The sequence below is a fragment of the Mytilus trossulus genome, chromosome 7 (assembly GCF_036588685.1).
Source record: "Mytilus trossulus isolate FHL-02 chromosome 7, PNRI_Mtr1.1.1.hap1, whole genome shotgun sequence".
In the NCBI taxonomy this organism is placed as follows: Eukaryota; Metazoa; Mollusca; class Bivalvia; order Mytilida; family Mytilidae; genus Mytilus; species Mytilus trossulus.
Genome location: NC_086379.1, coordinates 62,306,573 through 62,334,020, shown reverse-complemented (window position 1 = coordinate 62,334,020; position 27,448 = coordinate 62,306,573). Strand labels below are relative to the sequence as shown.

The following is a 27,448-nucleotide window of genomic DNA, read 5'->3' as shown; positions in this document are numbered from 1 at the left end:
GTCATGTAACTCCTTCACCGGAGGGTCAACAGTTCATGTTCCATTTGTGACACCTGCCGTCATGTAACTCCTTCACCGGAGGGTCAACAGTTCCTGTTCCATAAGTGACAGCAGCCGTCATGTTACTCCTTCACCGGAGGGTCAACAGTTCCTGTTCCATAAGTGACAGCAGCCGTCATGTTACTCCTTCACAAGAGGGTCAATAGTTCCTGTTCCATTAGTGACATCAGCCGTCATGTTACTCCTTCACCGGAGGGTCAACAGTTCCTGTTCCATAAGTGACACCAGCCTTCATGTTACTCCTTCACCGGAGGGTCAACAGTTCCTGTTCCATTAGTGACGCCAGCCGTCATGTTACTCCTTCACCGGAGGTTCAACAGTTCCTGTTCCATAAGTGACAGCAGCCGTCATGTTACTCCTTCACCGGAGGGTCAACAGTTCCTTTTCCATTAGTGACGCCAGCCGTCATGTTACTCCTTCACCGGAGGTTCGACAGTTCCTGTTCCATTAGTGACGACAGCCGTCATGTTACTCCTTCACCGGAGGTTCAACAGTTCCTGTTCCATAAGTGACACCAGCCGTCATGTTACTCCTTCACCGGAGGTTCAACAGTTCCTGTTCTATTAGTGACACCAGCCGTCATGTTACTCCTTCACCGGAGGGTCAACAGTTCCTGTTCCATAAGTGACACCGGTCGTCATGTTACTCCTTCACCGGAGGGTCAACAGTTCCTGGTCTTTAAGTGACGCCAGCCGTCATGTTACTCCTTCACCGGAGGGCCAACAGTTCCTGGTCTTTAAGTGACGCCAGCCGTCATGTAACTCCTTTACCGGAGGTTCAACAGTTCCTGTTCCATTAGTGAAACCAGTCGTCATGTTACTCCTTCACCGGAGGGTCAACAATTCCTGGTCTTTAAGTGACACCAGCCGTCATGTTACTCCTTTACCGGAGGGTGAACAGTTCCTGTTCTATAAGTGACACCAGCCGTCATATTACTCCTTCACCGGAGGGTCAACAGTTCCTATTCCATGAGTGACACTAGCCGTCATGTTACTCCTTCACTGGAGGGTCAATAGTTCCTGTTCCATTAGTGACATCAGCCGTCATGTTACTCCTTCACCGGAGGGTCAACAGTTCCTGTTCTATAAGTGACACCAGCCGTCATGTTACTCCTTTAAAACTCATTGATGGAACATTTATAGATGTCTTCAATTGCAAACTAAAGAGACTATATTTCAATTTAGGCGATCCCTGTGTCGTCTCGAAATAAGTAGTGATATTTGACATTAATTGGAATCTACAACAATTATATACCTATTTCTGTCGGAACTCTTCGTTTCTATGTATGTTACATTGTCGTTAGTTTAATGTTGCACCTCTATATGTATTGTTGTGTTGTTTTGTTGTTTTCCTCTCAAAGTTTCTGTGTTTCACTCGGTTTTAGTTTGCAACCCGGATTTGTTTTCTCACAATCTGTATCAGGTATACTGTTGTTGCCTTTATATGGGTATTCAATGAAATAGTCGTGTATATAAATCTTTAAACGTCATATATTGTTTTGCATTCGTTACCTTACAACTGTTTACAAAATAATCACAGGACCTTAGTTGGAAAACATGAAAAAGTAAAGTAAAACAGTCGCCTAAATTGTAACTAATAGACTACACAGTTGAAATTCTAACAATAACTTTACCTCCTCGGTTGTATAATGAAGACATGTTTTCTCATGAATAAACCAGTTACATAGGGTATATGATAGAAAAACTTAAGGATGATTTGTGTAATCCAATTTCCGTGGACCATTATGAATAAATAAATCAGTAGTACTTACGTCGATAAGACAAACGACGTACCTTAAAACAAACACAAACAATCATATCTTTTCAAATACAAAACATAACGATTTTGTAGCATTATTAAGTAACTCATTTTTACATTTTTCGAGGACAAATGATTGACGTCTTTCAGCTTTATAGTATTATTCAAATTTCCATAACACAGTCAATCTATATATAATAGTTTGATTTTTCTGAAAGTAAGTTACCACAATGCTTTAGTTTGACGGGCATAGCCAACACATCATTATGTTTTCAATAAAGCTGTACGATGCCATATCATCAATAATCTTTTTACAAATTGTTTTGCTCATATTGCTCACATGTGCTGATGATTAATAGACTTATCCAACGTGAAGTGAAGAAACAATCATGACTGGAATAACTGAAAAATAATGTATCACACACACTAGTACATTGAATCAACCGTTTTGTTTGTAATCGTTCACATAAACATGAGATAAATCATGTAGTGTCTAGACGTTCGATGTAGAACAAGGACTTGATTGAAGTTATGACCAAATAAAATCTGAAACCCCTTTTCTGATAATTAATAATGTAACAAATCCACCAAAAGGGGTGATCTTATAGCAACTGGTTACCAAAAATCAGGACGTTAATTTTCATCGATATCGTTTGAATCTTTAGCCCGGAATAATTCACAATCTTTAGCCCGGAATATTTCACAATCCACAATTTTTTTGTCTGTCCATCAAAGTGCGTTTTCCAATTTGAATATTTACTAATTAGTGATACACTTTTAAAAGAACAGATTTAAAAAAACGTATGACAGTAAACTTACATTTAATATCACTCTTATGTATACATTTACTTGTGATCATTCTCACTTTTATCACTGCAGGATACCTATAGAGGGACACATTTCTGACTTGTGTATGTCCGTCAAAACGAACTACCATTCATTGATTCTTAATCTCGATTAACTTATGCGGTATCTTGATGTATTAAGTGTCTATCAAAATCTAATTTTCCATGACTATTCGATTTTTTTTCATATCCAACTATAGCAGTCATCACGTGACTGTTGTGACGTCACGCATCACCCGTACCAAGCCAAAGTGAAATGTATAGAAATGCATAGGGGCTTTCTGAAATCGATGAAATACATTACTTTAAGTTCATGATACTAAAATTATGGGTCTATATAGTAATTCCTCATATATTTAGAAATATAAATATTCCTTTTGGAAAAGTTTAAATTTTGATCTTCTCCCTTCCAAATGCTTTTGAAAATTTGTCTTACGTTGCCTCGATAGTTCACACTGTTAAATCATACAACTACGATAAATATTGGATTTTCTGTCGTGTTTAAACTTAAATTGCGATTCAAACAAAACAGATGGAATAATTGTGGGTCTATATGCTTATTCTTATATTCATAAATATTTGAAATATCGTATATGGAATAGTTTAATTTTCTATTATGTCCCTTCCAAATTGATTTGAAAATAGACTATTTTCAGAAAATCTGGTATTATTTTTCAAGATGGCGACCACATTGACAGCGTGGGGCGACATGGTAAAAATATAATTAGTAAGATTTTTCAATAAAAAAAATCAAATAACTGATGGATGCTCACGTTTTCAGTCATCTTTGTCTTACCTTAAAGCAGCATCTAACAGAATATTGGTTCCATTTGTTAAGCTTAAACATGCTGTTGTTATTTTCATAAAATTTTGAAAAATGGCGACCAAATAATTTTAAAACGTGGAGGATGTTCAACACTTGTTTTGTCCATGCACATAATTCAATTTGATGTCACTGTTTATATTACAATTAGATATGACACGTTATTATCACTATAATAATAGCCTTGGACATAGCTAGATTAAGTGTTATTAATTAAGTCATAACATCAACGTGATTAAAGAAAACAAACATGGCACCTAATCACGATATAAGTTTTGACAATATCTATGTAGATGTAAGTTTTGACAATACCTATGCAGGTTAGTGTTGTCTGATTATCAATGCCTTTCATTGCGATATTATTTTCATATTTATAAAAGAAGACCTCGTATGGATATAAACCGAGGTGAAATAAATATATTTTTCAATATTCTTTAAATCATTCATCAGGTAACCAGTAAATTTTACATAATCCTAATTGAACCAGTAACATGCAGAGTTATCGAACGTTATTATGACTGTAATAGTTGCATATGTTATTGTTTTGTCTATAGGTGCTTGAGGACAAGATACTGTTTTGAACCTCCATAGTCCATAAGTATCATAAATCCTCGAGTTGTCAATTTATCGCTATTCTGTGCATTTTTCCTTTGATCTTTTCTTGTGATTATTTTTCATATCATGCTACTCGCTTGAGATGGAAAATTATCGCTAAAAACTAAGGAGGCACGTAGCGTTGTCATTAAAATTGACACGAAATTGACACGTCATCATAGGTAAAATAGCGATATCAACGATAATCTTTAAATATCACTTATTTGTATACCATATTTATGATAATGAGGTTGAGGAACTATGGAGTCTCATAACAGGATCCTTTCCTTAAGCGCCTATGTTCTGTCGATTTATTTTCCGTTATCTTGATTTAACCCTGTTATGTATCGCGATAACATTTCTCCTTTAAAAACAACTGATATCGAACGAACGAGTTATCAAATCGTGACAAACATTTTTGTAAACTTAGTTGTGTCTTGTTTGAGTTCTTTATCATATGTACCACATTAGAATTTGTCTAATTAATTAAATATAAAGTATCAGTCTGTAACGGTGTCGATCTTTTGTCTTTTGAACTATTTAAACTTTGATTTAATCGCATATTCTTAATTTGATGCCAAATCTTGTCACATAGAACGATTTGTTCTTAAATCATATCAAATAGACGGAACTGTTCAAACATCATGGAGATTTTAATGAAAATATTTGTTTTAACTTTCTGCTTCTTGCGACATCAACATGTTCATGCGGTGCCGTGTAAAGAGCAATTTAATTGCACAGAAGAGTGTACTCCTAATGCGAATTTAGTTTCTAAAACACAGTTTGAAAGTTTTTTGTCTACAACATTCACCGGAAGTAGAGCTTCCTACAACACGCTGGTTCCACCGAGAGCAGATTTGTCTGTTGTTCAGGTAAATATGTCATTCGATCTTTTACAAGTAATAGATTTCAATGAAGTCGCTGGAACTTTAGAGATCGTAGGATTTCTTACTCTTCTGTGGCATGACGAACTTCTCGATGATTCATTTGATGAGGTTGATCACGGCAGTCTTACCAAATTTCTCATTCCAGAGAACTATGTTTGGAAACCACCTGTTTCTGTATTTAACTCGGTGAAAGCTATTATACCGATCGCAGATTCTACATATCACGTTCGAGTTCAGATGGGCTATACGACATGTATTAAAAATGACAGTAATGAAGGAACTATTACAAAAACTCTTATCAAAGAGGTACCATTAGTAACGTGGAAACCAGGTATAAATTCAAAGTCCGCCTGCTTTATCGACGTCACCCATTTCCCTTTCGACTCACAAGAGTGCGTAGTGAGGTTTATATCCTTTGGACATCCAAGTACAGAGGTCAAGTTCAATGCTTTGGAACCGGAAGTAAATATAACAGACTATCAAGATAACATGGAGTGGACTTTGGACAGTACGGCTATCGAGGTCGAAGAAATTGATGGTTCATCTTTTATCCTTGTAAAATTAAAATTTACGCGACGTCCTTTGTATTTTGTAGTAAATCTTGTTACTCCTATTTTGATACTAGCTGTGATTAGTACTCTTGTATTTTTGTTGCCAGGGAATTCTGGTGAACGAATTGGTTATTCTGTAACCGCTTTCCTAACCTTTGCTGTGTATCTTACAATGATTTCTGATAACTTACCGAAAACTTCCGATCCTATGTCTACGTTGTGCTATTTTCTAATGTGCATGGTAGCCATTAGTGCTGGAACTGCTTTTGTGACTATCTTCACGCTGAGAATTTTCCATAAAGACGAGAAAAAAATAGTTCCAAACTGGCTATCCAATTTAGTAGGCTGCTTAAACTGTAGAATTTGTAGCGAGGATGAGTTTGAGGATCCAGAATACCCTGTCAATTTTGAATTACAAAAGAGAGGGAAAATTGACACCAGGAGTATAGTAACGACTGATTCGGACGAAGAACATAATCGTAAATGGGGAGTAGATTGGAAACTCGTCGCTTCTACTCTAGACATGCTTTTCTTCTTGGTTTTCATAGGACTAAACGCCATTGTATGCGTTGTATTCTTAGTTCCACTTCTGGAACAAATGAATACTTGATAACAATCTTATACTGTGTCTATAGTTGATAACTTCTATATCATTTGGTGGAGTGTTGTCTAATTGTAAATCATACCACATCATCTTATTTTTGTATTGAAACTTGAAATGAAATGATCAAAAGGGATTCGCTTATTTTCTTAATGAAATTGGCAACGAAAATGTATGTACAGTAACTTAAAAACAATTGATTAAAATCATTAACATAAGTAGTGTTGAGTTCGTACAATGTTTGCAAATGTTAAGTTTAGAATTAAAAAGAAAGAATTATTAGATCACAATTAAGGAAAACGTAATCTTACATCACATAAAAGAGGGACGAAAGATACCAAAGGGACAGTCAAACTCACAAATCGAAAACTAACTGACAACGCCAAGGCAAAAAAATGAAAAAGACAAACAGACAAACAAAAGCACACACGACACAACATATAAAACTAAAGAATAAGCAACACAAAACCTACCAAAAACTGGGGGTATCTGATAAATATCAAGAGGTCACACCAAGAGGTAACAGAACAATCTCCTCAATTCCCATGATTACAAACATAATTCCTCAAGAAAGAAATTAGTTGAATAAGACGGAAGTATTTTTACGAAAACTGCAATGATAAGATGACTAATTTGTACATCTATCTAGTGTATATTTTACAATCTATAATGCCATTATTGGTTGAGCTTCTCTCACTTATCCTCTACATTACATTATTTTACGGATACATCGTTCTTTTGTGTGACAATTATGAAATATCTATGTCACAGTAAACCATGTATTGAATCCACTTGTCGTGTCCCGTTTCTTCATCGATTTTGACATCCCATATTTCACTTTAATATATATCTTGGAATTTTCCTTTTCATGAGCATCATGACAGACGCCACTAGGGGAGCAGAAACTGATTACCCCGTTCCGGAACATTTTGGGTTAACACCAGGTTTTGGACCAAATCTTCAGTTTTCTTTGTTGTATGTTATAGACTGCAAATTTCAAAGCAACCTACTCCTCTTTTTAATATTGTTTCAAGATAATCCACCATCTGTCAAAAAAAATGCAAGAAAAGAGGTTCAAACTCGTCTAAAAAATTGTTTAAAAAAATTTATTCACAATGCTTTTCATTATAAAAATGATAGCATACGCCATGAATTTATTGCTTTGGGATGCCAAACGGCATATCTTGGTAACAGTGAACAAAAAGGTAAAACCTACTATACAGAGGTGCAAGTGATCAGTTTATATATACTGGAATTCTTCTAAACAACATCTTTGAAAAATTTGCAGGTACACTTAATTAACAAATTGTCGGCAATCCAATGGAAACGAACTGAACACCTCCTCTTGCCAACCTCTTCCTATTATCATATGATTCGAACTTCCTGCAGACACTTACCAAAAACAAACAAATCGAAGAAACCAGATCATTTAATTTTACATTGATGATGTTATTTTTATGGGTTCCATTAATATATCCAGAACTAGAAATTAAAGATAATACGACACGACTTCCTCTGCATCATACTTAGACGTATGCCTCTAATTTGACGTAGCGGTCATCTCAGTACCAGAATCTATAACAAACGAGACAATTTAAATTTGAAATTATCAATTTCCTTACCTTAGAAGCATTATACCAACTTCACCTGCCCATGGGGTATACATTTTCTAAGTAATTCAGTATATCTGCTATTCGGTTTTTGTAAAACGTTTCCATCGTCTGAGCAGAAAGGTGATGAACCAGGACGTCTTGTCCTTTTTCTAAAATAATGTTCATCATAAGATATCAAGACCTCATTGATAAGAATTCCGTATCAGTTTCACAAATAATACACGATGGTCTTTAAGTATTGATGGTAGGTACTGACGCTGTACATCATGAACATCTTCATGATGTGTTATCGTATACACCTGATCGCTATTAGTCCGCCATTGCTGGATATCACACAGGTCCCCGTAAAATTTTGACGTCATAAAACAAAATATCTGAAGTCACAATGAAAAAGTGAAGGTTGTGTGCGTCAAAAGTTCAAGCGGCCGGGTCAGCCGGGATTAGCGATATTTAAAGTGTATTCTCCTATTTGTCTAAGAGAATTATTACTTTTACTTTTTAGCCTTTTTTAGCAGTATCTATTTGACGTGGCTTGGTACTTGTACATCCCGTCGATGTGTTGTGATATGGTTATTTTGTTTATTGTTGTCTGTTGTTTTTGCTAATTTTCTTTGTATATGCTATTTTATTTGTTTTTGTAAACATATTTGCTTGTTTTTGTAGTGATTAAGATGATAACACAATGTTGGCTGCTGCATTCCTATTTTTTACATGTTTACCTTATGTTCGTCTGTTTTGTTCATACATCGTTATCAATAAAATGGAATTTTATGCGACTGTACTACAAGTGAGAAGTTAAGCTAGCTATAACACAAGATTTAATCAATCATTTTCTATATTAGAAAATGCCTGTACCAAGTCAGGTATATGACAGTTGTTATTCATTCGTTTGATGTGTTTGAGCTTTTGCCATTTGCTTAGGCAATTGCCATTTTGAATTCTCCTCGGAGTTCGGTAGTTGGTTTTTTTCTTATATTTTAAAATATTTTAAACATTTATGGATCTTCACATTTAATCAAATTCTAACTTAAAGAAAATCCATTTGAGTCGTATATCTTTAGGTCTATTCAGGTTCACTTTCAGGTTATTAGTGCAAAGGTTACACTAAAGACCTGAAACTCAAAGTGGACCTGAATAGACCCGAAGATATACAGTAACTACCCTACTCAGAATGTTGCTCCGATATACTCATATATAGTTTCATTATACACATTAAAATGTCATTGATCTCGCTTATTTTCAGTTTACTCCGAACTGACTGATTATGCTACGTTAGCTTAATTTCTAGTTTTCGGGCTCATACCCATGAAACAAAACTAAATGCCCATTTGGTAACTGTATGGACAACCGAGTGTAGATTTTACGCAGCAGAGAAAATTTCAGGTACATTTTTTTCATCTTTAAAATGGCTACTTATCTCATTATTAAGATCAAGATTTAAAAGATTAATTAATTATCTTCAATGTTGAACCATTTCACCTTTTAATGTATAAGACTGGGTAATGCAAAAGGACACGATCGTGATTTCATTATTTTACGCATCTATTCCTTTAAACGGACTTTTATCACAATCTTTTCAGTTGAATCTTAATTAAACTTCAAGGAGTTAATGTTATATTGACATTTAATAAATGGTTCTATTTGAATGAAGTGTGATTTCTATCAAAATATTGTATGTTAAATACATATCATTCTATAAGTACAGTTAATTCAGTTTAGACTAAAACAAAAACAACATGGCTGCTTTACCGATCTGCCTACTATTACTAACACTGATACAAAGTTCCATCCAGTTAGATTGTAATAACTGTTCTTCACAAACAATACCAACTGCTTCACACGTGAGAAAGTTGATGAGTGCTTTATTTTTAAAATCTTACGACAAAAATGTGATTCCTATGCTTTGGAATAATGAAACATTGTATGTGGACTTGCAGTTCAGCTTGATACAACTTCCGGAGTTTGACGAAGTGGCGGGAACATTATTATTGATTATGAAAATGAAAGTAAGATGGTTGGACGAGTATATAGTTCTTAATTATCTTCCTAAAACTCATCTTCTGATGGAGATTGATCTTCAGTCAGATGATATATGGCTACCACCGGTCACCGTGTTTAATTCAGTGTCCAGTCTAACACCACTCATAAAAGGTGGGTATGATGCAACGTTGACTCTAACTAATGGTCAAGTAGACTTAAATATTGGTATTGTTACCAAAACTGGCTGCACGGTAGATACCACTGACTTTCCGTTTGACGAACAGACGTGCGAAATAATGTTCACACCGTGGGGATATCAGAGTCACGAGGTCGAGTTCCTACCGACGACAACATATGCTCGTACAGATCAATTCGTTGAAAATCAGGAATGGGAGCTGTTGTCGTCGACAATAAACACAACAAGTCTATCAAATCGATCCATCCTCTCACTATCTATTACTGTGAAAAGACGACCCATTTATTTCATGATAAACATGATCATTCCGGTTGTACTTCTGGGTGTGCTTAACTCTTTATCATTTGTACTTCCACCGACAGCAGGAGAAAGAATGGGATTTGCAACGAATATATTTCTTACATTTGCCGTTTATTTGACAATCGTATCGCAAAGTCTCCCCGAAACATCCAAACCTATGTCTAATATGGTATATTATCTTGTGATAATGCTATCCATCAGCAGTTTAACAACTTTCGTGACAATTTTGTCGCTAAGAATTTATGCAAAGGAAGAGGACAATACCCCAGTGCCATGGATTTTAGTTTACATATTTGGGTTTTTGACATGTCGCTTGTGTCGGAAATCAAAGTTCATGCCTCCTAAACGCAGAAAACGTTCTGAAAGTAAACAGACATTGACCAAAGAAATGACGGGGAACGATATTACGGAGGTCAAACGCGATTTGTCCAGTGGCGCTTCTGTCGTGACCGATGATGAGTCGATGGTGCAACCAATGGAATATGTCGATGAAGTATCCGACGACGATGAAGAGGAAGAGGAATGTCGATACGGGATAACATGGACCGTTGTCGGGAGAACTGTTGATAAAACATTGTTCCTTATTTTCATGTCTGGAACACTTATAATCTCAGGCTATTACATTTTACCCCTCTTATTGGGAACAACCGGTGTTACAACAGAATAATGACTAGCTACTTGATTGTTGGCCTTCTTTCCCTGAAAACAATTTTATTCAAGCGCAATGTTGATTTCTACCATATGTTTTCTTCTTTGTGTTCATTTTATCAGAAGTCGTCATCAAATCACAATGACGTCTTTAAGTATACTAGCATATTATATTGAATGGTGAAATATCTAATGTGTTACAATTTTCAGATATCGTGCACATTCCGGAAACTACAAAAATGTCCTTTTTGCCACAAATAAAATTAGTTGTTTAAATGTGTTATTGTGTTCATATTATTTTTCGGTCATTGCCTAATTGGTGCACCTGTTCAAAGTCAGAAACCTTGTTTGCTGTTGAAATTCCTATTGGTAGAATAGACACTTTTATTTTGTTTAGGACAATACGGTTACGTCTGATTGCATTTTATTTTCGTGTTTTCTTGAATTGCTGTTTCCTTAACGTTTTTCTTACTTGTCATTTTATTCACCATACCTTAACATTAAAAGAGGAGCTGCGGTTAGGAACTGTTTCACCTTGAAAATTCGAACTGACAAAAATATTGTAATAAATTACATTTTGAAGACTAAATATAAGTTTTTTTTCTAATTTTAGAGACAATTAATGGTCAAATTGTATTTGGTACATTTGAACGTTGTTTTATATTTAACTATATGGGGGTTTATTTGTTTTAAATTAATGCGGGCAATTCTTTTTGACACAAACCTGTGTTCCATATTTGATCGCTCTGATTACTTTCTCCTAGTCCTGTAGTCTTAGTTTTGTTTATTAATATAACCTTATGTCAGTTCTTATTTCAACCAACAATTCTATTTCAAATACTTTAAGTAGGTAAGTGTCACATTTTGATTTATTCAATAGGTTCACTGGCTCGAAAGCTGTCTATTGTTTTGCCTTTTTTATCATTCGCTTGATCGAAGTTCTTCATTTAATAAGGAAAAAGAAATATGGCTACGGTTAAAACAGTGTTGATTTTAACTTTGATTTTATACTTTTATCCAGTTTCTGGAGCGCCATCATATCAGGATATTTTAAATTTTTATACAAATGCTATAACTTGTACAACTTGTTTTGTCGATGAAATCTTCCCTAAAAAAGAACAAAGTGACCAGATAACTGTGGATGTGAATTTCACACTTGTGAGCATAGGAGAATTTAATGAAGCAGATGGATACTTAGAGGTAAATGGACTCATGGATATAACTTGGGATGATGACTTAATATCCGCTGTATCCGGTCCGCCTTTTGTTACTGAAATTTCTGTGCCTCGAGACGTTGTGTGGGTACCAACCATCAGCATTTTTAATTCACATTCAAATATTTCAATGATTGGAGATGCCAATACAGATGTAAGGATCTCGATGCCAACCAAAGATGAATCTGCAGTAATGAAATGGTCGCCTTCTATTGTATCCAAAACAAACTGTCAAGTAGATTCAACTTATTTCCCCTTTGATACTCAGAAATGTAACATTACATTTACTCCTTGGGGTTTCAAGGATTCAGAAGTTAATATTTCAATTACCAACGAAAGTTTAGACACTTCATACTATAACGAGCATGAATTATGGCGCCTTAAATCGCACGATCCTTACACAGAAACCAAAGAGAGCACGTCTTTTGCACACTTCGAGCTAACACTGCAGAGAAATCCAAAGTACTTTTTGCTGACGCATTTTTTACCTTTTCTGATGTTAGTATTCTTGAGTAACCTCATATTCCTTGTACCGGCAGGTTCTGGAGAAAGGGTCGGATTCGCCATGTTTGTTTTCCTTTCAATCTCAATTCTTATGGCTATGGTCACCGGATCATTGCCAAAGTCGTCGACACAAATGTCCATTTTGTCATTTTATTTTACAACGATGATTCTTGTCGTCTCTGTTCTTACTTATCTAGCTATTTTATCATTGACTATTCACAGTAAAGATCCTCGAAATATGGTTCCGCAGAGAATAGTCCGTTTTATTGCATGTTGCGGTTGCTATGAAAACAAACACAAGCATGATCTTTCGCGCCAAAACAAGGTAACTCCTCTGACTTTATCGGAATATGATGACAACGACGATAACTTCTTTTCTCATCCGAAATTTCAAACCGAATACGAGGAAGATTTTGCTCCTATTGTTATCCGGAAAGATGATAAAGTATACAAGAACGATTATGAAATTACATGGAAACATGTAGCAAGGACATTTGATAAAATATGTTTTGTTGTATTTATTATTGTCAATTTCCTTTTGACTATGATTTTTATGACGCCATTGCTTGCTCATTATTACCAGTAGACTGGCACAAATGATTTGTTTGTTATTTTCTTGTTTACTTATACATTTTGTTTCAAGTTCATTATTTAAGAAATATCGGGCATAACCAGTTTCAGTTTTTAAGGTCTTTTCATGACAAAATATATGTAGTTTATTTGCTTGAATTTCTGTGCCAAAATTTGCTTTGAAGGGGAGTAAATAAAAAAAAATCGTTAAAAAAAAAGTGTTTCAGTAAAATTATGCAGAACTCGACAGACAAAAAAGAGTTAAAAAATAATTGTTTCTTAATTACAAAACCATATACATGTACTTGCAGATAAGAAGACGTTTTAAATTCTGTATAGGTATACATATTAAGTTTTCGTACATATTATCTACATTTCATCAAATGTTTTATTATTAAAAATTTCGTATTAAAATATCTAGAAAGAGTTTTCACTTTTTTAATCATAAAGAAGAATATACCACAAGAAATAGTAAAGTATCGTGAATAGAATGATAGATAACATGTTTGCAAAGAGGGGCGAAAGATACCAGAGGGACAGTCAAACTCATAGATCGAAAATAAACTGAGAACGCCATGGTTATAAAAGGAAAAAAAACAAACAGTTAACAGATATAGGAAGATGTGGTGTGAGTGCCAATGAGACAACTCTCCATCCAAATAACAATTTAAAGAGTAAACCATTATAAGTTAAAAAGTACGGTCTTCAACACGGAGCCTTGGCTCACACCGAACAACAAGCTATAAAGGGCCCCAATATTACTAGTGTAAAGCCATTCAAACGGGAAAACCAACGGTCCAACAGTTCACATGACACAAAATAGAAAACTAAAGACTATGCAAAGGTTAAGTGTTGTAAATTTCATTTGCCCCTATTTGGATGTATGGAAGGACTTATGGTCTTTTAAATATATACCATTTCTCAAAGAATGCCAAAACACATTTATCGTGTGGAGCTGCTCTTTAATATGAAAATAAATTAGAAGATGTGGTATGATTGCCAATGAGAAATCCGAGTTCAAATGATTTACTCACACAATCAGTACGAGGAAAAATAACTAGCATAAACAAGACACAAAACACCGATATTAGAGTACTCGAAATTACTGAAACCTTCAATGCCAATAACAACTAATAGATAAATGGTGTTCTCTCAGACTAAAATGTAATCTTTAAACATACACAACGAATTTTGTGTAAAGAAGTCACAGGCAGTGTGAGAAATGTATAAGGTTGTGTTACAACAAATTGGAGATAATTTTTCTGTCGCTATTCATTATGAATTAAGATAGATGTAGAGTATCTAAAAGACACAGCTACATAGCACAACAACATTAATTAAACCAGCAAAACGGTTAAGATGCAAGTGCGTGCAGAAGTGCAAGTAGATACAATTATAAAAAAAAACATCAAATACCAAGGATATCTCCCTGTTCATGAAAGTATCCTTCAACCTTAAATTGACAACTTACTTGACTACATATGATAATATAGAGTTGGTTACTCTCTGTAGAATTTTTGACTATTCTATTCATTTTTATTGGAAGAGTACTAATTATTAGTTATTAGATTCCAGATCGGTGCCTCTGCTGGTTAATATCTGTCCTTTATGAACTGGCCGTACAGAAGCCGATTTTTCAACACATTGGCATGATTTAATTGGTACGTGTTACTCAATTTTAGACATTTTATATTTTACATGCAGATAATCGTGGTTTTATCGTTCAGTTACATCGTTTCCCTTAGCTTTTAGCTATTCTGTTTTTGTCCATTCTAATTATATAATGTATATCTTCTAACGTGTCTACGTAATTTTAAATCCCTTACTTTCGCTCCCTGCTGGTTGGGCGTTCATGATGAATGTAAATCCAGAAAAGCTCTTCGAACGCATGAAATTCATAAAGTGTTATTTTTTTTGGCATGCACATCAGAAAAGAGAATATTTCTCTATAAGACGAATAAGAACCCTGCTTTAACCTTAGTCTGCATTTCAAAGCCGGGTGCCAGTTTACAAGGTAACAGTTCAATGGAAGATATATTTTCAATTTGTCTGTTAGATAAATGAAAAAAATCATTATTTTGCACGAGCTATTTCATTGATACACCCCAACCCCCCGACCCACACGTAGTTTCCTAGTAGATACATTTAGATTATATATAATGTATTTTTTTTATTATAATGCATTGTCACCAGAACTATCTGAATTTTATTACCCTTATTTATAGATCTAAAGCGGACAGAGAAAATTGGTTTATGGATACCAAAGGGAGATCAAAATGTGAATGAAAGGTGACATAAAGCTGAACATGAGCGCTAAGACGTTTAGCACGTTATTGCGTCAATGCCGTGAAATGCGACAGAGCAATTTGATAAATAGTCTTTCTATGAAAACTAACTAGTTCAGCTTTATGAAATTTATATCCATAGATAAGGCAGGTATTACTGTTTCCAAAAATATTAAAAATATTCTTTAACTTTTCATAATAGTTTCAAATAATGATACAAATATTACCAAAAACGTCAAAAATATGCGTGTCAGACGTAACAAATTATTCGCAAAATAACTTTTGCGGGATTTTTTGTGGTCTAATAAAAAGTTTAAAATCCGCGAAAATTCGCATGAATGATAAACGTCTAATATAATTTATGACGCCATTGCGGTTTTTTGTGTTGATCGAACGGTAAAAATTTATTTTTTCAAAAATGAATAATCCTCGCCATGGTCAGGTTTCTGAAAATGCTAAGTTATCAAAATTTATCGCTTTTTAAAATATCAGATGATATAAAATTTTGTTTTTATAAATTATTCCTACAAATGTGCTTAGATAGACCATTTCAAATCCGGAATTTTACAGCACTCGCACCACAAATAAAAACGCATTGGCCTCGGGAAAATGTCTTGCAAGATTGTCCATTGTCGAATTTCGCCGCTTTTTACAAAAACACCGTCAGTTTCAACGTCATTTTATTAAATATTCAATTTGTAGCATATAAAACAGTGCTTTTTCGTAATTGTGCTCTCATCCCACAATACGATAACATACTTTTTGATAAGCTGTTAAGTCGAAATGACTTCGTTTTTTTACAAATCAAATGTCTTGCAAGTTTGTCCACTGAGCAATTTTCTTACGTTTTGAACGTTTTCGATTCGGGACGCTATACATATATGACTTTTTTGTGTTTTCAAATTATTTCTAAAAGTTTGTTCTTTGTTTTGGTGGTAAACACCACTACATGTATAAGCGACATTTGTTGTATTCTATTGACCTGTCATCAAAGGTAGGAGTAGCCGAACATCAGGCGACCTTAAGTTAAAATAGTTGCAATAACTGTCGATTAGGATCGGAGTCGAACAAATCTCGCCACGAGCGTATCTTAAAATTACCATGCTTTTTATCACTTTATATGAACTCATTAGGCCAATCATCCTCCTAGGCCATCGAATTTGAAAACAGTTCGTATTATCATATGATATATGAACGATATTTCATTGTTTTTAAATAATAAGTACGGTCCGATTTTATGTTTTAAGATCAGAGGACAAAACAAAATAACCAAATTACAAATTTCGAAAATAGATAGAATCATAGAAACCACGATAAGAACTGCAATATATAAAAGTAGTTATAATCAAATAGAAATGAATAACTATCTAAAATGAAAAAAAAAACATATGGTAATTTGTCAATAAATACTTTAAATAGGTAAAATATTAATTACAGAACAAAAGAATTTCATATCCGAGACAGAGAGAATTAAATATTGTTAAGAGATAAAGAAACTAAAAAGAAAAGAGTAAAAAAATAAAAGTTAAAATGAATATAAAGAAAAATACAACACAAGCCGAATTAGAAGTCCGAAAAGTTCATTTGCTTGCGTATCTACCAGTAGCAAATATTTCATACATATTCGAGACTTTGAAGTATCCATATCGACCAAAAATGAATACAATCAAAACGAACAAAGAATACTGGATAACCGACGTAAAACGTCAAATTTTGACGTTACCAATGGGACGCAATATCGTGCGTAACGTCTAAACGGTTAGCTGACACTCATTAAAAAGTATTCCACATTCCAAATTAAAAGACAAATTGAAAGAGTTGGTATTGCTTTGCTTCATAAAAAAGAATGGCCAACGTAGATACAAGTATCTTGTCTTAGAAAGGAATAAATCCTACTTTGTAAAGGATCACTCTGATTCAAACAAAAAAATCTCTGAAACTGATATTATCAAGATGCTTGATTTATTGATTGACAACATATTTGTTACTTTCGGAGGACGTGTTTTTCAACAGACTGTCGGCATTCCAAAAGGAACAAACTGTGCCCCTCTACTTGCCGACTTATTTCTTTATTATTATGAGGCTGACTTCATGCAGGAACTTCTTAGGAAGAAAGATAAGAAGTTAGCAATATCCTTTAACTCTACTTTCCGCTATATCGATGATGTTCTTTCACTAAATAATTCAAAATTTGGTGACTATGTGGAACGCATCTATACCATTGAACTAGAGATAAAGGATACTACAGATAAGTTAAGTCGGCTTTATATCTTGACTTACATCTAGAAATTGACAATGAGGGTCGGTTGAAAACAAAACTTTACGACAAAAGAGATGATTTCAGCTTTCCAATTGTGAACTTTCCATTTCTAAGTAGCAACATTCCAGCAGCACCTGCATACGGGGTATATATCCCAATTGATACGATATTCCCGTGCTTGCATTTCATATCATGATTCTCTTGATAGAGGGTTGCTGCTCACAAGGAAGCTATTAAACCAAGAGTTTCAAATGGTGAAGTTGAAATCGCCCCTTCGTAAATTTTACGGACGCCATCACGAGTTGGTTGACCGTTATAGAATAACCGTTTCAAAAATGATATCGGATATGTTCCTTACGTCGTTACTACAATCCCCTTCCCTTTCATGAATGTGACCTACCGAATTAGACTATTCATCGGATTTTATATCACATAAGCAACACGACGGGTGCCACATGTGGAGCAGGATCTGCTTACCCTTCCGGAGAACCTGAGATCACCCCTAGTTTTTGGTGGGGTTCATGTTGTTTATTCTTTGGTTTTTTATGTTGTGTCATGTGTACTATTGTTTGTCTGTTTGTCTTTTTCATTTTTAGCCATGGCGTTGTCAGTTTGTTTTATATTTATGAGTTTGACTGTCCCTTTGGTATTTTTCGTCCCTCTTTTATATCATACTAGTTTTGTTTTGTTTTGCTAACATGTTTTGTAAGTGTTTGCCATATTTCTTTGTAATTTTGTCATTTTTTTACAACATGATAGCAATCTTTTTTAGGAATTGTTCAAGCTGTTGGACATTTTCTGTTTATTTAAATCAAGCTCCCAATTTAACCCCTTGGTCACCACTTTTTTCGTTTTCATTTACACGTAAATTTCTTTAAAGCCTTTATGAAGTCGTCAGTAAAAATAAACTATTTGGGTACCAACACATGATCATTATTCTTTTTTTAAATAGTTATTCTGTTTGGTGTCGTTTTTTCGCTATCCTTTATTCAAAATAATTAGCGCGAATCATAAAACAATGACAGTTTATCTTAACCCATCCAGTGAAGCGAAAGAGTTATTACTTTTTATTTACAAACGTTTTAATACTTATATTTTTCTATTGTTTTAAAAACCGAATGTACCAAAAATCTTATTTTTAAAAAATGCTTAGAACAATGTATATTTGTGTTATTTTGATAACTTCGTTATTCAGTACCATTCTATGTGCATCAAATACAGATTTCCAGTCATTTCTATCAGGAACGGAATACACATCTTACAATAAAAAGATTTATCCAAAGGCAACACAATCAGATCAGATGATTGTTTCAATGAAGTATTCACTAATTGCTATAAATAAGATGGACGAAGCACATGGACAAATACATTTAGTTGGATTTATAGAAGCATCTTGGACCAATGATTTGTTGACGGGCTGGGCTGCTGGTATAGATGAAATGATGATTGGTCAAGACAACGTTTGGTTACCACCTATTTCCATACACAATACAGTTGAAACACTCCAAACCTTAGGTTACAGGAGTAATAAAATCCGAGTAAATAAGGACGGAACGCACACATGGAAAGTAGGAATAGTATCAAAGACTAGCTGTAAAATTACGATGTCACATTATCCTTTCGATACACATACATGCCAGCTCCAGTTTACACCGTTAGGTTATTTGGAAGATCAGGTAAATATTTAACAGACTTATTTACAACTATTTTTCTCTCACTAGTTTATCAGGAATGAATAATAGTCTACATTATTAGTAATATACAGAAGTCTTCACTTTCATGGAATGAACAATACTTTACACTTAATTTATGAAATGAACAGCATTCACTTGTAAGTAATGAACAGTAGCCTTAAACAAAAATAGGCTACAACTTACACCGTATCGTGTTAGCTATAATTCACATCATAAAACTATAGGCTACTACTTTCATCGTAAAAATATAGGCTACAACTCACATCGTAAAACTATAGGCTACAACTCACATTGTAAAACTATAGGCTACAACTCACATTGTAAAACTATAGGCTACAACTCACATCGTAAAACTATAGGCTACAACTCACATCGTAAAACTATAGGCTACAACTCACATCGTAAAACTATAGGCTACAACTCACATCGTAAAACTATAGGACTACAAACTCACATCGTAAAACTATAGGGCTACAACTCACATCGTAAAACTATAGGACTACAAACTCACATCGTAAAACTATAGGACTACAAACTCACATCGAACAAGTATAGGCTTCATTACACTAAGTACAAGTGAAGGTCACAATTCAAGGCTACACTACAGTTTGCATTATAAAAGTATATAACTCACTACAGTTTACATTATACAAATGTATAACTCACTTCAGTTTACATTATACAAGTGTATAACTCACTTCAGTTTACATTATACAAGTGTATAACTCACTACAGTTTACATTATAAAAATGTATAACTCACTACAGTTTACATTATAAAAATGTATAACTCACTACAGTTTACATTATACAAATATAACTCACTTCAGTTTACATTATACAAGTGTATAACTCACTACAGTTTACATTATACAAGTGTATAACTCACTACAGTTTACATTATAAAAATGTATAACTCACTACAGTTTACATTATAAAAATGTATAACTCACTACAGTTTACATTATAAAAATATATAACTCACTACAGTTTACATTATAAAAATGTATAACTCACTACAGTTTCGTCAAATCTTCTTTGTACAAGTGTAGGCTACATTATAGTTTACATCAAACATACATCATACAAGTGTTGACAACACTAAAGTTTACATTACGTCATACATACATCATAAACATGTAGGCTACATTACAGTTTACATAATACAAGTGTATAACTCGCTTCAGTTTATATTATACGAATATCGTTCAAGTGTAGACTACCCTACAGTTTACATTATACAAAGGTATAACTCACATCAGATTACATCATTGAAGTGTAAAACTCACTACAGTTTACATTATAGGTATATCGTACATGTAGGCTACATTACAGCTTACATCATACATACATCGTACATGTAGGCTATATTACAGCTTACATCATACAAGTGTATAAATCACTACAGCTTACATCATACAAGTGTATAAATCACTACAGATAACATCATAGAAGTGTAAAACTCACTACAGGTAACATCATACAGGTGTTTAACTCACTACAGTTTACATTAAACATGTATCGTGTAAGTGTAGGCTACACTACAGTTTACATCGTATTAGTTTATGATATACACTACACAGCCAATTTTGCATATTAGGTACTATTTTTGTGCTTTAAATCTGTAATACTGAAAATTTACTTTTGATATTTAGTACTATTTCTTTACTTTAAAATTATTGTACTATTTACGTACCTGTAATTTACAGTACTTGATTTGTACTTAAAATTTGGTATAGAAATAATACCAAAAGCGAATACAAAATTCCATGTTTAAATATCATAATATGAAGAGATTTGAAGCAGGCATACTATCAAAATGCTTAAAATGTAACGTTGTAACCATACATATGCAGTACTTAAATTTTCAAGTACAAATCAAGTACTGTTAAATACAGGTACCTAAATATTACAATACTTTTAAAGTAACAAAATAGTACTGAATATGAAAAGTAGATTTCCAGTATTACAGATTTTTGGTACAGACTAAGTACCTATTCAAAATTGGCTGTGTACAGTTTATATCGTATATCAATATTAGATGTAATAAACCTAGTACACCTTTTTCTTTTATTGTCGATTCAAAATGAAAACGTGCTTGTGCTTCTTATTTAAGCAAGCTAATATGTTATGGTTTTTTATTGCTTTAAAGGTTAAACTTGAGAACTCTACCTCTGCAATAGAGCTGACCTACTTCGCAGAAAACGTTCAGTGGTGGATTGACCAAACCTCTATATCAACAAGTACAATAAATGGAGCGTCATATTTAACATTTAATCTACGAATATCCAGACGTCCCGGAAATGTTCTCATCAATTACGCCTTACCGGTTCTGATATTGTGTATTTTAAGCAGTCTTTCATACCTGATGCCAGCAGAATCGGGAGAAAGAATTGCCTACTCGGTTGTTACCTTCTTATCTCTGGTTATTTATATTACAATGATAGCTGATAACATTCCACGTTCGTCAAGTCCAATCACAATTTTGAGCATCTATCTGACATTAATGTTAGTTATGAGCTCACTATCGATGGCCATGGCGACCTTGACCTTGAGAGTATATTCTCAAGAAGAGGCTACAGCCATTCCAGTTTGGCTTAAACATGTTACAGCCTTCCTTAAATGCCAGAAGGGTAAAAATTGTTGTTCTAAAAAGAAACGAAAGAGTAAAATAGGTGATAGTTCTGATGAATGGGGAGATGACGAGTTTGATAAAGATGACGACGATGAGAGTGTGACAGAAGAATACACAGACTGGGATGAGATGCAATGGCAAGATGTAGGAGGTGTTTTAGACTGGACATTTTTCCTTTTGTTCCTGATTATGACAATTGTTGTGGCCATTTTCTTTTATTTTCCATTAGCTTTTGCAGAAACCTAAAATGTTGTCTTCTATATATTTGAATACACTTCATCAGTGATAAATTGGTGATATTTTGTTGACTTCTTGGTAGAAACCATTAAGACTGATTGAAGTCAGTCATTTGATCTCATTGGCAATCATAACACATCAAATGACGGTATAGGTGTACAGACAATTTCGAGCTCTAAATCATTTCTTGTGAGAAAAAAAAATAAACAAAAATATTGAACTTCAAGGCAAATTCAAAAATTTGAAGTTCATAAACATTGACGAACTCAAACTCTATCAATCCAAGGAAAAATCAGTTGTCAATAAATGTTGACTCTTTGTTTTTAATGTATAGTTACAGAATGGATATCATTATTTGAACACTGTTTCAATATTTAAAAGTAGTGATAATGAGAAAAAAATTGTAGTAACCGTAATAAGTAAATACGATAGGTATAGATTGTAATAGAAATGATCGATTCGATTATTTTTTGTGCATTTCCATGAAAACAAAGAGGTTCATCTTTTATCTTATAATCTTTTAAGAAACTAAATCAGAGAAATTTCGGATTTATTGGGAGAAACTATATTTTTTTTATTTTATGGAGATTTTAACTAAATGTTAATCTATCAATTACGTTACATGGAAAAAAAAGTGAAACATTGACTGCGATATATATATATATACATCTGTTGTAGAGTTGTCACTGACTCAGACGTACTTATGAATATAATTATTTTCTGTGACTGTATATTACATTAATTTGTAGGATCCTTTACTATAGATAATTTAGCTGATCTGTAACAATAACATCTTCATGCCTTATATATCATGTACTGTAGTACGCCGCTAGATTAAAACTGACGTAGAAAGGTAACACATGCCCACCGAAAGCTCTTTTTTTGAGAGCTCAGGTGGTCGTGTGGTCTAGCGGGACGGCTGCAGTGCAGGCGATTTGGTGTCACGATATCACAGTAGCATGGGTTCGAATCCCGGCGAGGGAAGAACCAAAAATTTGCGAAAGCAAATTAACAGATCTAACATTGTTGGGTTGATGTTTAGACGAGTTGTATATATATATATATATATATATAGATGCTAAACTATCCGGCAGTAAAAAGCACGTTAAAGATGGACTTCCGTTATATTAATCTGATAGGGATGCATAAATACGTAAACACGTTCAGCTAGAACGAGAACGTTTAATTTGGGTATCTGTACCCATTATCGTAACTAAACCTACGTAAGGCAAAATTCATCATCTTTTCAGAGGCAATTTCGAATACTTTCTCCCGCTCGAACTACTTTGCAGAACCATATGTCAGACAAAACGGAAGCGCCCGGACGAATCATTTACGTAATAGCTCACAGTGTCACTGTCCTAGCCAACCTGTTCTATTTTGTACACCTATAAGCATGCGTTTTATGCCAATTTTAAAGACTGGTTCGATCTAGACATGGATTGAACCACATATGTGTTGCCCTTGTTAGCAGATGGCCAGATTACAGGTTGTTCATAAATTCACATATTTAGTTATCAAATCTGTCATAATTAGTAGCATTTAAATCTCCATGCATTTAAATGACCAAAGGTAATTAAGAACAAATCTTTCTTCTTCGTGACCTTAACAGAAGATGGCATCAACTTTGAAGTCTAGTGGTTGTAACGAGATTAATTAAAGTCTTTTATTTAATTCGGGTATCTGTACCCATTATCTTAATTAAAACTACGTCAAAGAATGAACATGCAATACACGACTTTAAAACAATGATTTATAAAGTGATAATTGTATATTTATAATGTAAAGTATTATGTGAGAAGTTTAACCATTTGGAAAGTATTTCGAAGATGGCAAACAAGTATCTTTTGGTTTTATGTATGTTTAATACTTTCTTAGTGCCAATTTCACCACAGTCTTCAGACGATTTTAAGAATTTTCTTGACAGTTCTACATTCACAAGTTACAACAAAAGAATATTCCCAAAAGAGGCACAAACCGAAAAATTAACGGTATATTTGAAGTTTTACCTTATAGCAATTACTAACTTTGACGAGATTGCAGGGCAATTGGAGCTCGTTGGCTTTATAGATGTAAACTGGAAAAACGATCTGTTAACTTGGACATCAAGTACTAACCCTATGACAGAGATTTTGTTACCGCAGGATAGTTTTTGGAAACCGTCTCTGGTCTTGTCAAACTCAGTAGAATCTTTAGAAGAATTAGGACATACCAGTTATAAAATGAGGGTATCGAGTACTGGTAATCACTCCTGGACAGTTGGTGTTGTGTCCAAGACAGGATGTCCTGTAGATGTCTCCTACTACCCATTCGATACACAGTCATGTAAGGTGAAGTTTACGCCATGGGGATATTACGACAATCAAGTAAGTTACCTTAACATTTATTGTTGAAGATGAGTTTATGTTAACAAATTCCCGTTACCTTTTATTTAGTTCTCTCATTTTTTGTAATTTCGTATGCGTTATAAATCTTTTTGAAATAATATGACTTTTGATGATGTATACTACTGATTTAACCATACTATAAGTTGTTCTATTGTCTTGATTTTACCGGTAATTGAACTACTCAAAGGGCAAGTTCCAACAAATAATGACAAAAGTTTCCTCAAACACGCTCTCAACCCCATGATTGATGCCATATGTAGAATTTCATGCTCCTTGTGTATTTTTAAAATACGTGACTATCCACATATAAAAAGTGGCATTAACGTATACTAAAATGTTCAAACTCTTATAATTTCAACAAGAAGTCGTCTATTTCTTTCGAACAACCCGCTCATGTTTATTTGAATTGTTTTGATTTGATTTGTTTAACCAATTTTATACCGGTATATTGTTTAAGTTGAACATGCATTAATATTTTAAATTAGGACGAATGGAAACTAACAATTACTTAATAGACTGATTAAAACATTGGTTTCTGTAAAATAATAAAAGCTTTACAAGTTTGTTACTTTTTCTCCTTCCTTACAAGGTCCCCAGTTACTGAAGCATTGACCACAGCATTACAATATTTGTAAATGTCAATTAGAATTGAACCAAATATGTAAGCATTGCCTAACAGTTACCAGCCTAACCAGCTGCAGAAGCCTATAGTCCGATTTCACGGATCCATCCTGAATTGTTACAATAAGTTGATATAAAAGAGCACTTCTTACCGACAATGATAGCGAAGCTATGATTTTTAATCTAAATCGTGGGTATCATTTATAAAACTTCTTATACTAATATATACAAATTATTATCATCAGTTTGTGAATATTTATTATTTGTAGGTGTTTCTTGAAAATACAACAAATGTCATAGACCTGACTTACTACCAAACAAATGTAGAATGGGATCTCACAACTACCACTGTAGACCAAGAAACATTTAATAGTGCAGCGTATTTAACCTACACATTAACAATGAAACGACGACCTGGTTACTTTCTAATTAATATGGTGATTCCAATCGTCATTCTCGGCCTTTTGAATGGCTTGGTATTTCTATTACCAGCCGATTCCGGTGAAAGAGTTGGATATGCCGTAACAGCATTCTTAACTTTTGCAGTTTTTCTCACTATGGTTTCTGAAAATTTACCACAAGCCTCCCAGCCAATGTCTCTTCTTTGTTACTTCCTTACGCTAATGTTGGTTATGAGCGCTTTATCAACTATTATAACAATAATGACTCTGCGAGTTTACCATCAAGACGAATCAATTGAGATACCAAAATGGCTGAAACATCTGACATCGTTTCTCACTTGTCGGAAATGTAAAAAATGGCGTAACGATATGGATCCTCCAGAAATAGAACCTGATCCAACAGAAGAAATTGACATCGACACGCCACCTATGTACAATTATGACTATGATTTAGATGATATTCAGTGGAAAACAGTGGGAGAACTTTTGGACTGGTTTTTCTTTATCATGTTTCTCGTAGGAACAATAACTGTGGCAGTCTTTTTCTTAGTTCCCTTGGCGACTGCAGCTTAACCAAATTCAAATATAAACCAGTCAACAATGATACGATTTGCACAGTTCAGAGATTTGCGTACTAAATTAGAATCCTGGAACCTTTGATAACTATTTGTCCAAAATTGCATTATAATTGCATTTAAAATATTGTATATAATATCAGTATCATTATCATGATCATTATATTATAAGAAATCGCACACAAACTGCGGTAATATTAATTTCGCTGAATAAATATATTGATACGGTATCATTTTGATGTTTTGTCGTCACTAACACATATATCATCTAATTAGTGTGTAAGAAGGGGGAAAGTTTGTTATACTCATTTGTTCAGCAAATCTTTAAAACAATTAAATAACTGTTTAAATATAGATGAGATTTATCTGAACGTGGATAAATTGGATGTATGTTTGCATTTCCGTCAGTTATGCAGTATGCTGTTCCATTTAATAAAATAAAACATCCCGCTCACTGAGGAGAATGGATTCAACAACTGCATGACAAGTACGCATAGAAATTCATGTCTTTTTTTTAATTATTATTATTGTGATGTATTATATAATGTGTTATTTTGTCAATATTGATGTATGCAAACGACCCAATTGGTGTATAATAATGCATTATTTCAATAAACAGTAAATGAATATCCGTACTCACTGAATGCGTACTATTTTTATTTCTATAAGTCAATATTCTATCAGCGCCTGTATATGATGTATGATTGCGGAGGCAAATTTTGTTCTTCCCTCGCCGGGATTCTAACTCATGCTATTGAGATATCGAAACAACACTGCCTCCACTATGTCCAGCGCTCTAGACCATAAGGCTACCTAAACTGAACAAAATTCAGTTTTCGGTGGCCTTTTGGTGCCTTTCCATGTCATTAGAATCTAGAGCGAACGCAGTACATGATATATTAGGTATGAAGATGCAACTGATTGCAGATAAGCAAAATTATCTTTTGTAAAGGATCCTGATATGCAGTCACAGACATAATAATGCTACGCTACGTCTAAACATGTGACAACTCCACCAGTGAAGGTGATATCCGAATGAAAACACATAGTATATCCATAATTACTCCAAATATTAACACAACAATATAGAAACTGAAAATTTGCGGTAGCAACATTTTGCCTTTTGTCTATCCGGGATTCGAGCTCGTGCTATTGCACATGTACTGTATCCAGTTGTCTAGACCAATCGGCAATCTTTGTATAAAATTGT

At 34.0% G+C, this 27,448-nt stretch overlaps 5 protein-coding genes across 5 annotated transcripts; all 5 read left to right on the top strand.

Moving 5' to 3' along the window:
* The first annotated feature begins 4,724 nt into the window (after window positions 1-4,724).
* On the top strand, window positions 4,725-6,128 carry LOC134726581 (neuronal acetylcholine receptor subunit alpha-5-like). The gene has a single exon (XM_063590989.1). The coding sequence runs from the start codon at window positions 4,725-4,727 to the stop codon at window positions 6,126-6,128; it is 1,404 nt and encodes a 467-aa protein (XP_063447059.1).
* A 3,340-nt stretch (window positions 6,129-9,468) lies between these two features.
* On the top strand, window positions 9,469-10,875 carry LOC134726580 (acetylcholine receptor subunit alpha-like). The gene has a single exon (XM_063590988.1). It carries the CDS (start codon window positions 9,469-9,471, stop codon window positions 10,873-10,875), a length of 1,407 nt encoding a protein of 468 aa, XP_063447058.1.
* A 947-nt stretch (window positions 10,876-11,822) lies between these two features.
* On the top strand, window positions 11,823-15,430 carry LOC134726579 (betaine receptor acr-23-like). Its single transcript, XM_063590987.1, has 2 exons — window positions 11,823-12,532; window positions 15,370-15,430. Exons 1-2 carry the CDS (start codon window positions 11,823-11,825, stop codon window positions 15,428-15,430), a joined length of 771 nt encoding a protein of 256 aa, XP_063447057.1.
* A 3,389-nt stretch (window positions 15,431-18,819) lies between these two features.
* On the top strand, window positions 18,820-22,534 carry LOC134727199 (acetylcholine receptor subunit beta-type unc-29-like). The gene is made up of 2 exons (XM_063591579.1): window positions 18,820-19,365; window positions 21,535-22,534. Exons 1-2 carry the CDS (start codon window positions 18,835-18,837, stop codon window positions 22,261-22,263), a joined length of 1,260 nt encoding a protein of 419 aa, XP_063447649.1. The 5' UTR covers window positions 18,820-18,834; the 3' UTR covers window positions 22,264-22,534.
* Window positions 22,535-24,020: 1,486 nt separating this feature from the next.
* Window positions 24,021-26,865, top strand: LOC134725498 (neuronal acetylcholine receptor subunit alpha-7-like). Its single transcript, XM_063589367.1, has 2 exons — window positions 24,021-24,620; window positions 25,532-26,865. Exons 1-2 carry the CDS (start codon window positions 24,084-24,086, stop codon window positions 26,234-26,236), a joined length of 1,242 nt encoding a protein of 413 aa, XP_063445437.1. The 5' UTR covers window positions 24,021-24,083; the 3' UTR covers window positions 26,237-26,865.
* The last annotated feature ends 583 nt before the right edge of the window (window positions 26,866-27,448 follow it).

What these genes read in the sequence shown, in the direction of transcription:
- LOC134726580 (XM_063590988.1), top strand. Translation starts at nt 9,469, where the DNA reads ATGGCTGCTTTACCGATCTGCCTACTATTACTAACACTGATACAAAGT.
- LOC134727199 (XM_063591579.1), top strand. Translation starts at nt 18,835, where the DNA reads ATGCTTAGAACAATGTATATTTGTGTTATTTTGATAACTTCGTTATTC. An exon ending in TAGGTTATTTGGAAGATCAG is followed by an intron (nt 19,366 to 21,534) that starts GTAAATATTTAA and finishes ATTGCTTTAAAG; the next exon opens with GTTAAACTTGAGAACTCTAC.
- LOC134725498 (XM_063589367.1), top strand. Translation starts at nt 24,084, where the DNA reads ATGGCAAACAAGTATCTTTTGGTTTTATGTATGTTTAATACTTTCTTA. An exon ending in GGGGATATTACGACAATCAA is followed by an intron (nt 24,621 to 25,531) that starts GTAAGTTACCTT and finishes TATTATTTGTAG; the next exon opens with GTGTTTCTTGAAAATACAAC.
- LOC134726579 (XM_063590987.1), top strand. Translation starts at nt 11,823, where the DNA reads ATGGCTACGGTTAAAACAGTGTTGATTTTAACTTTGATTTTATACTTT. An exon ending in ACACTGCAGAGAAATCCAAA is followed by an intron (nt 12,533 to 15,369) that starts GTACTTTTTGCT and finishes CCTTATTTATAG; the next exon opens with ATCTAAAGCGGACAGAGAAA.
- LOC134726581 (XM_063590989.1), top strand. Translation starts at nt 4,725, where the DNA reads ATGGAGATTTTAATGAAAATATTTGTTTTAACTTTCTGCTTCTTGCGA.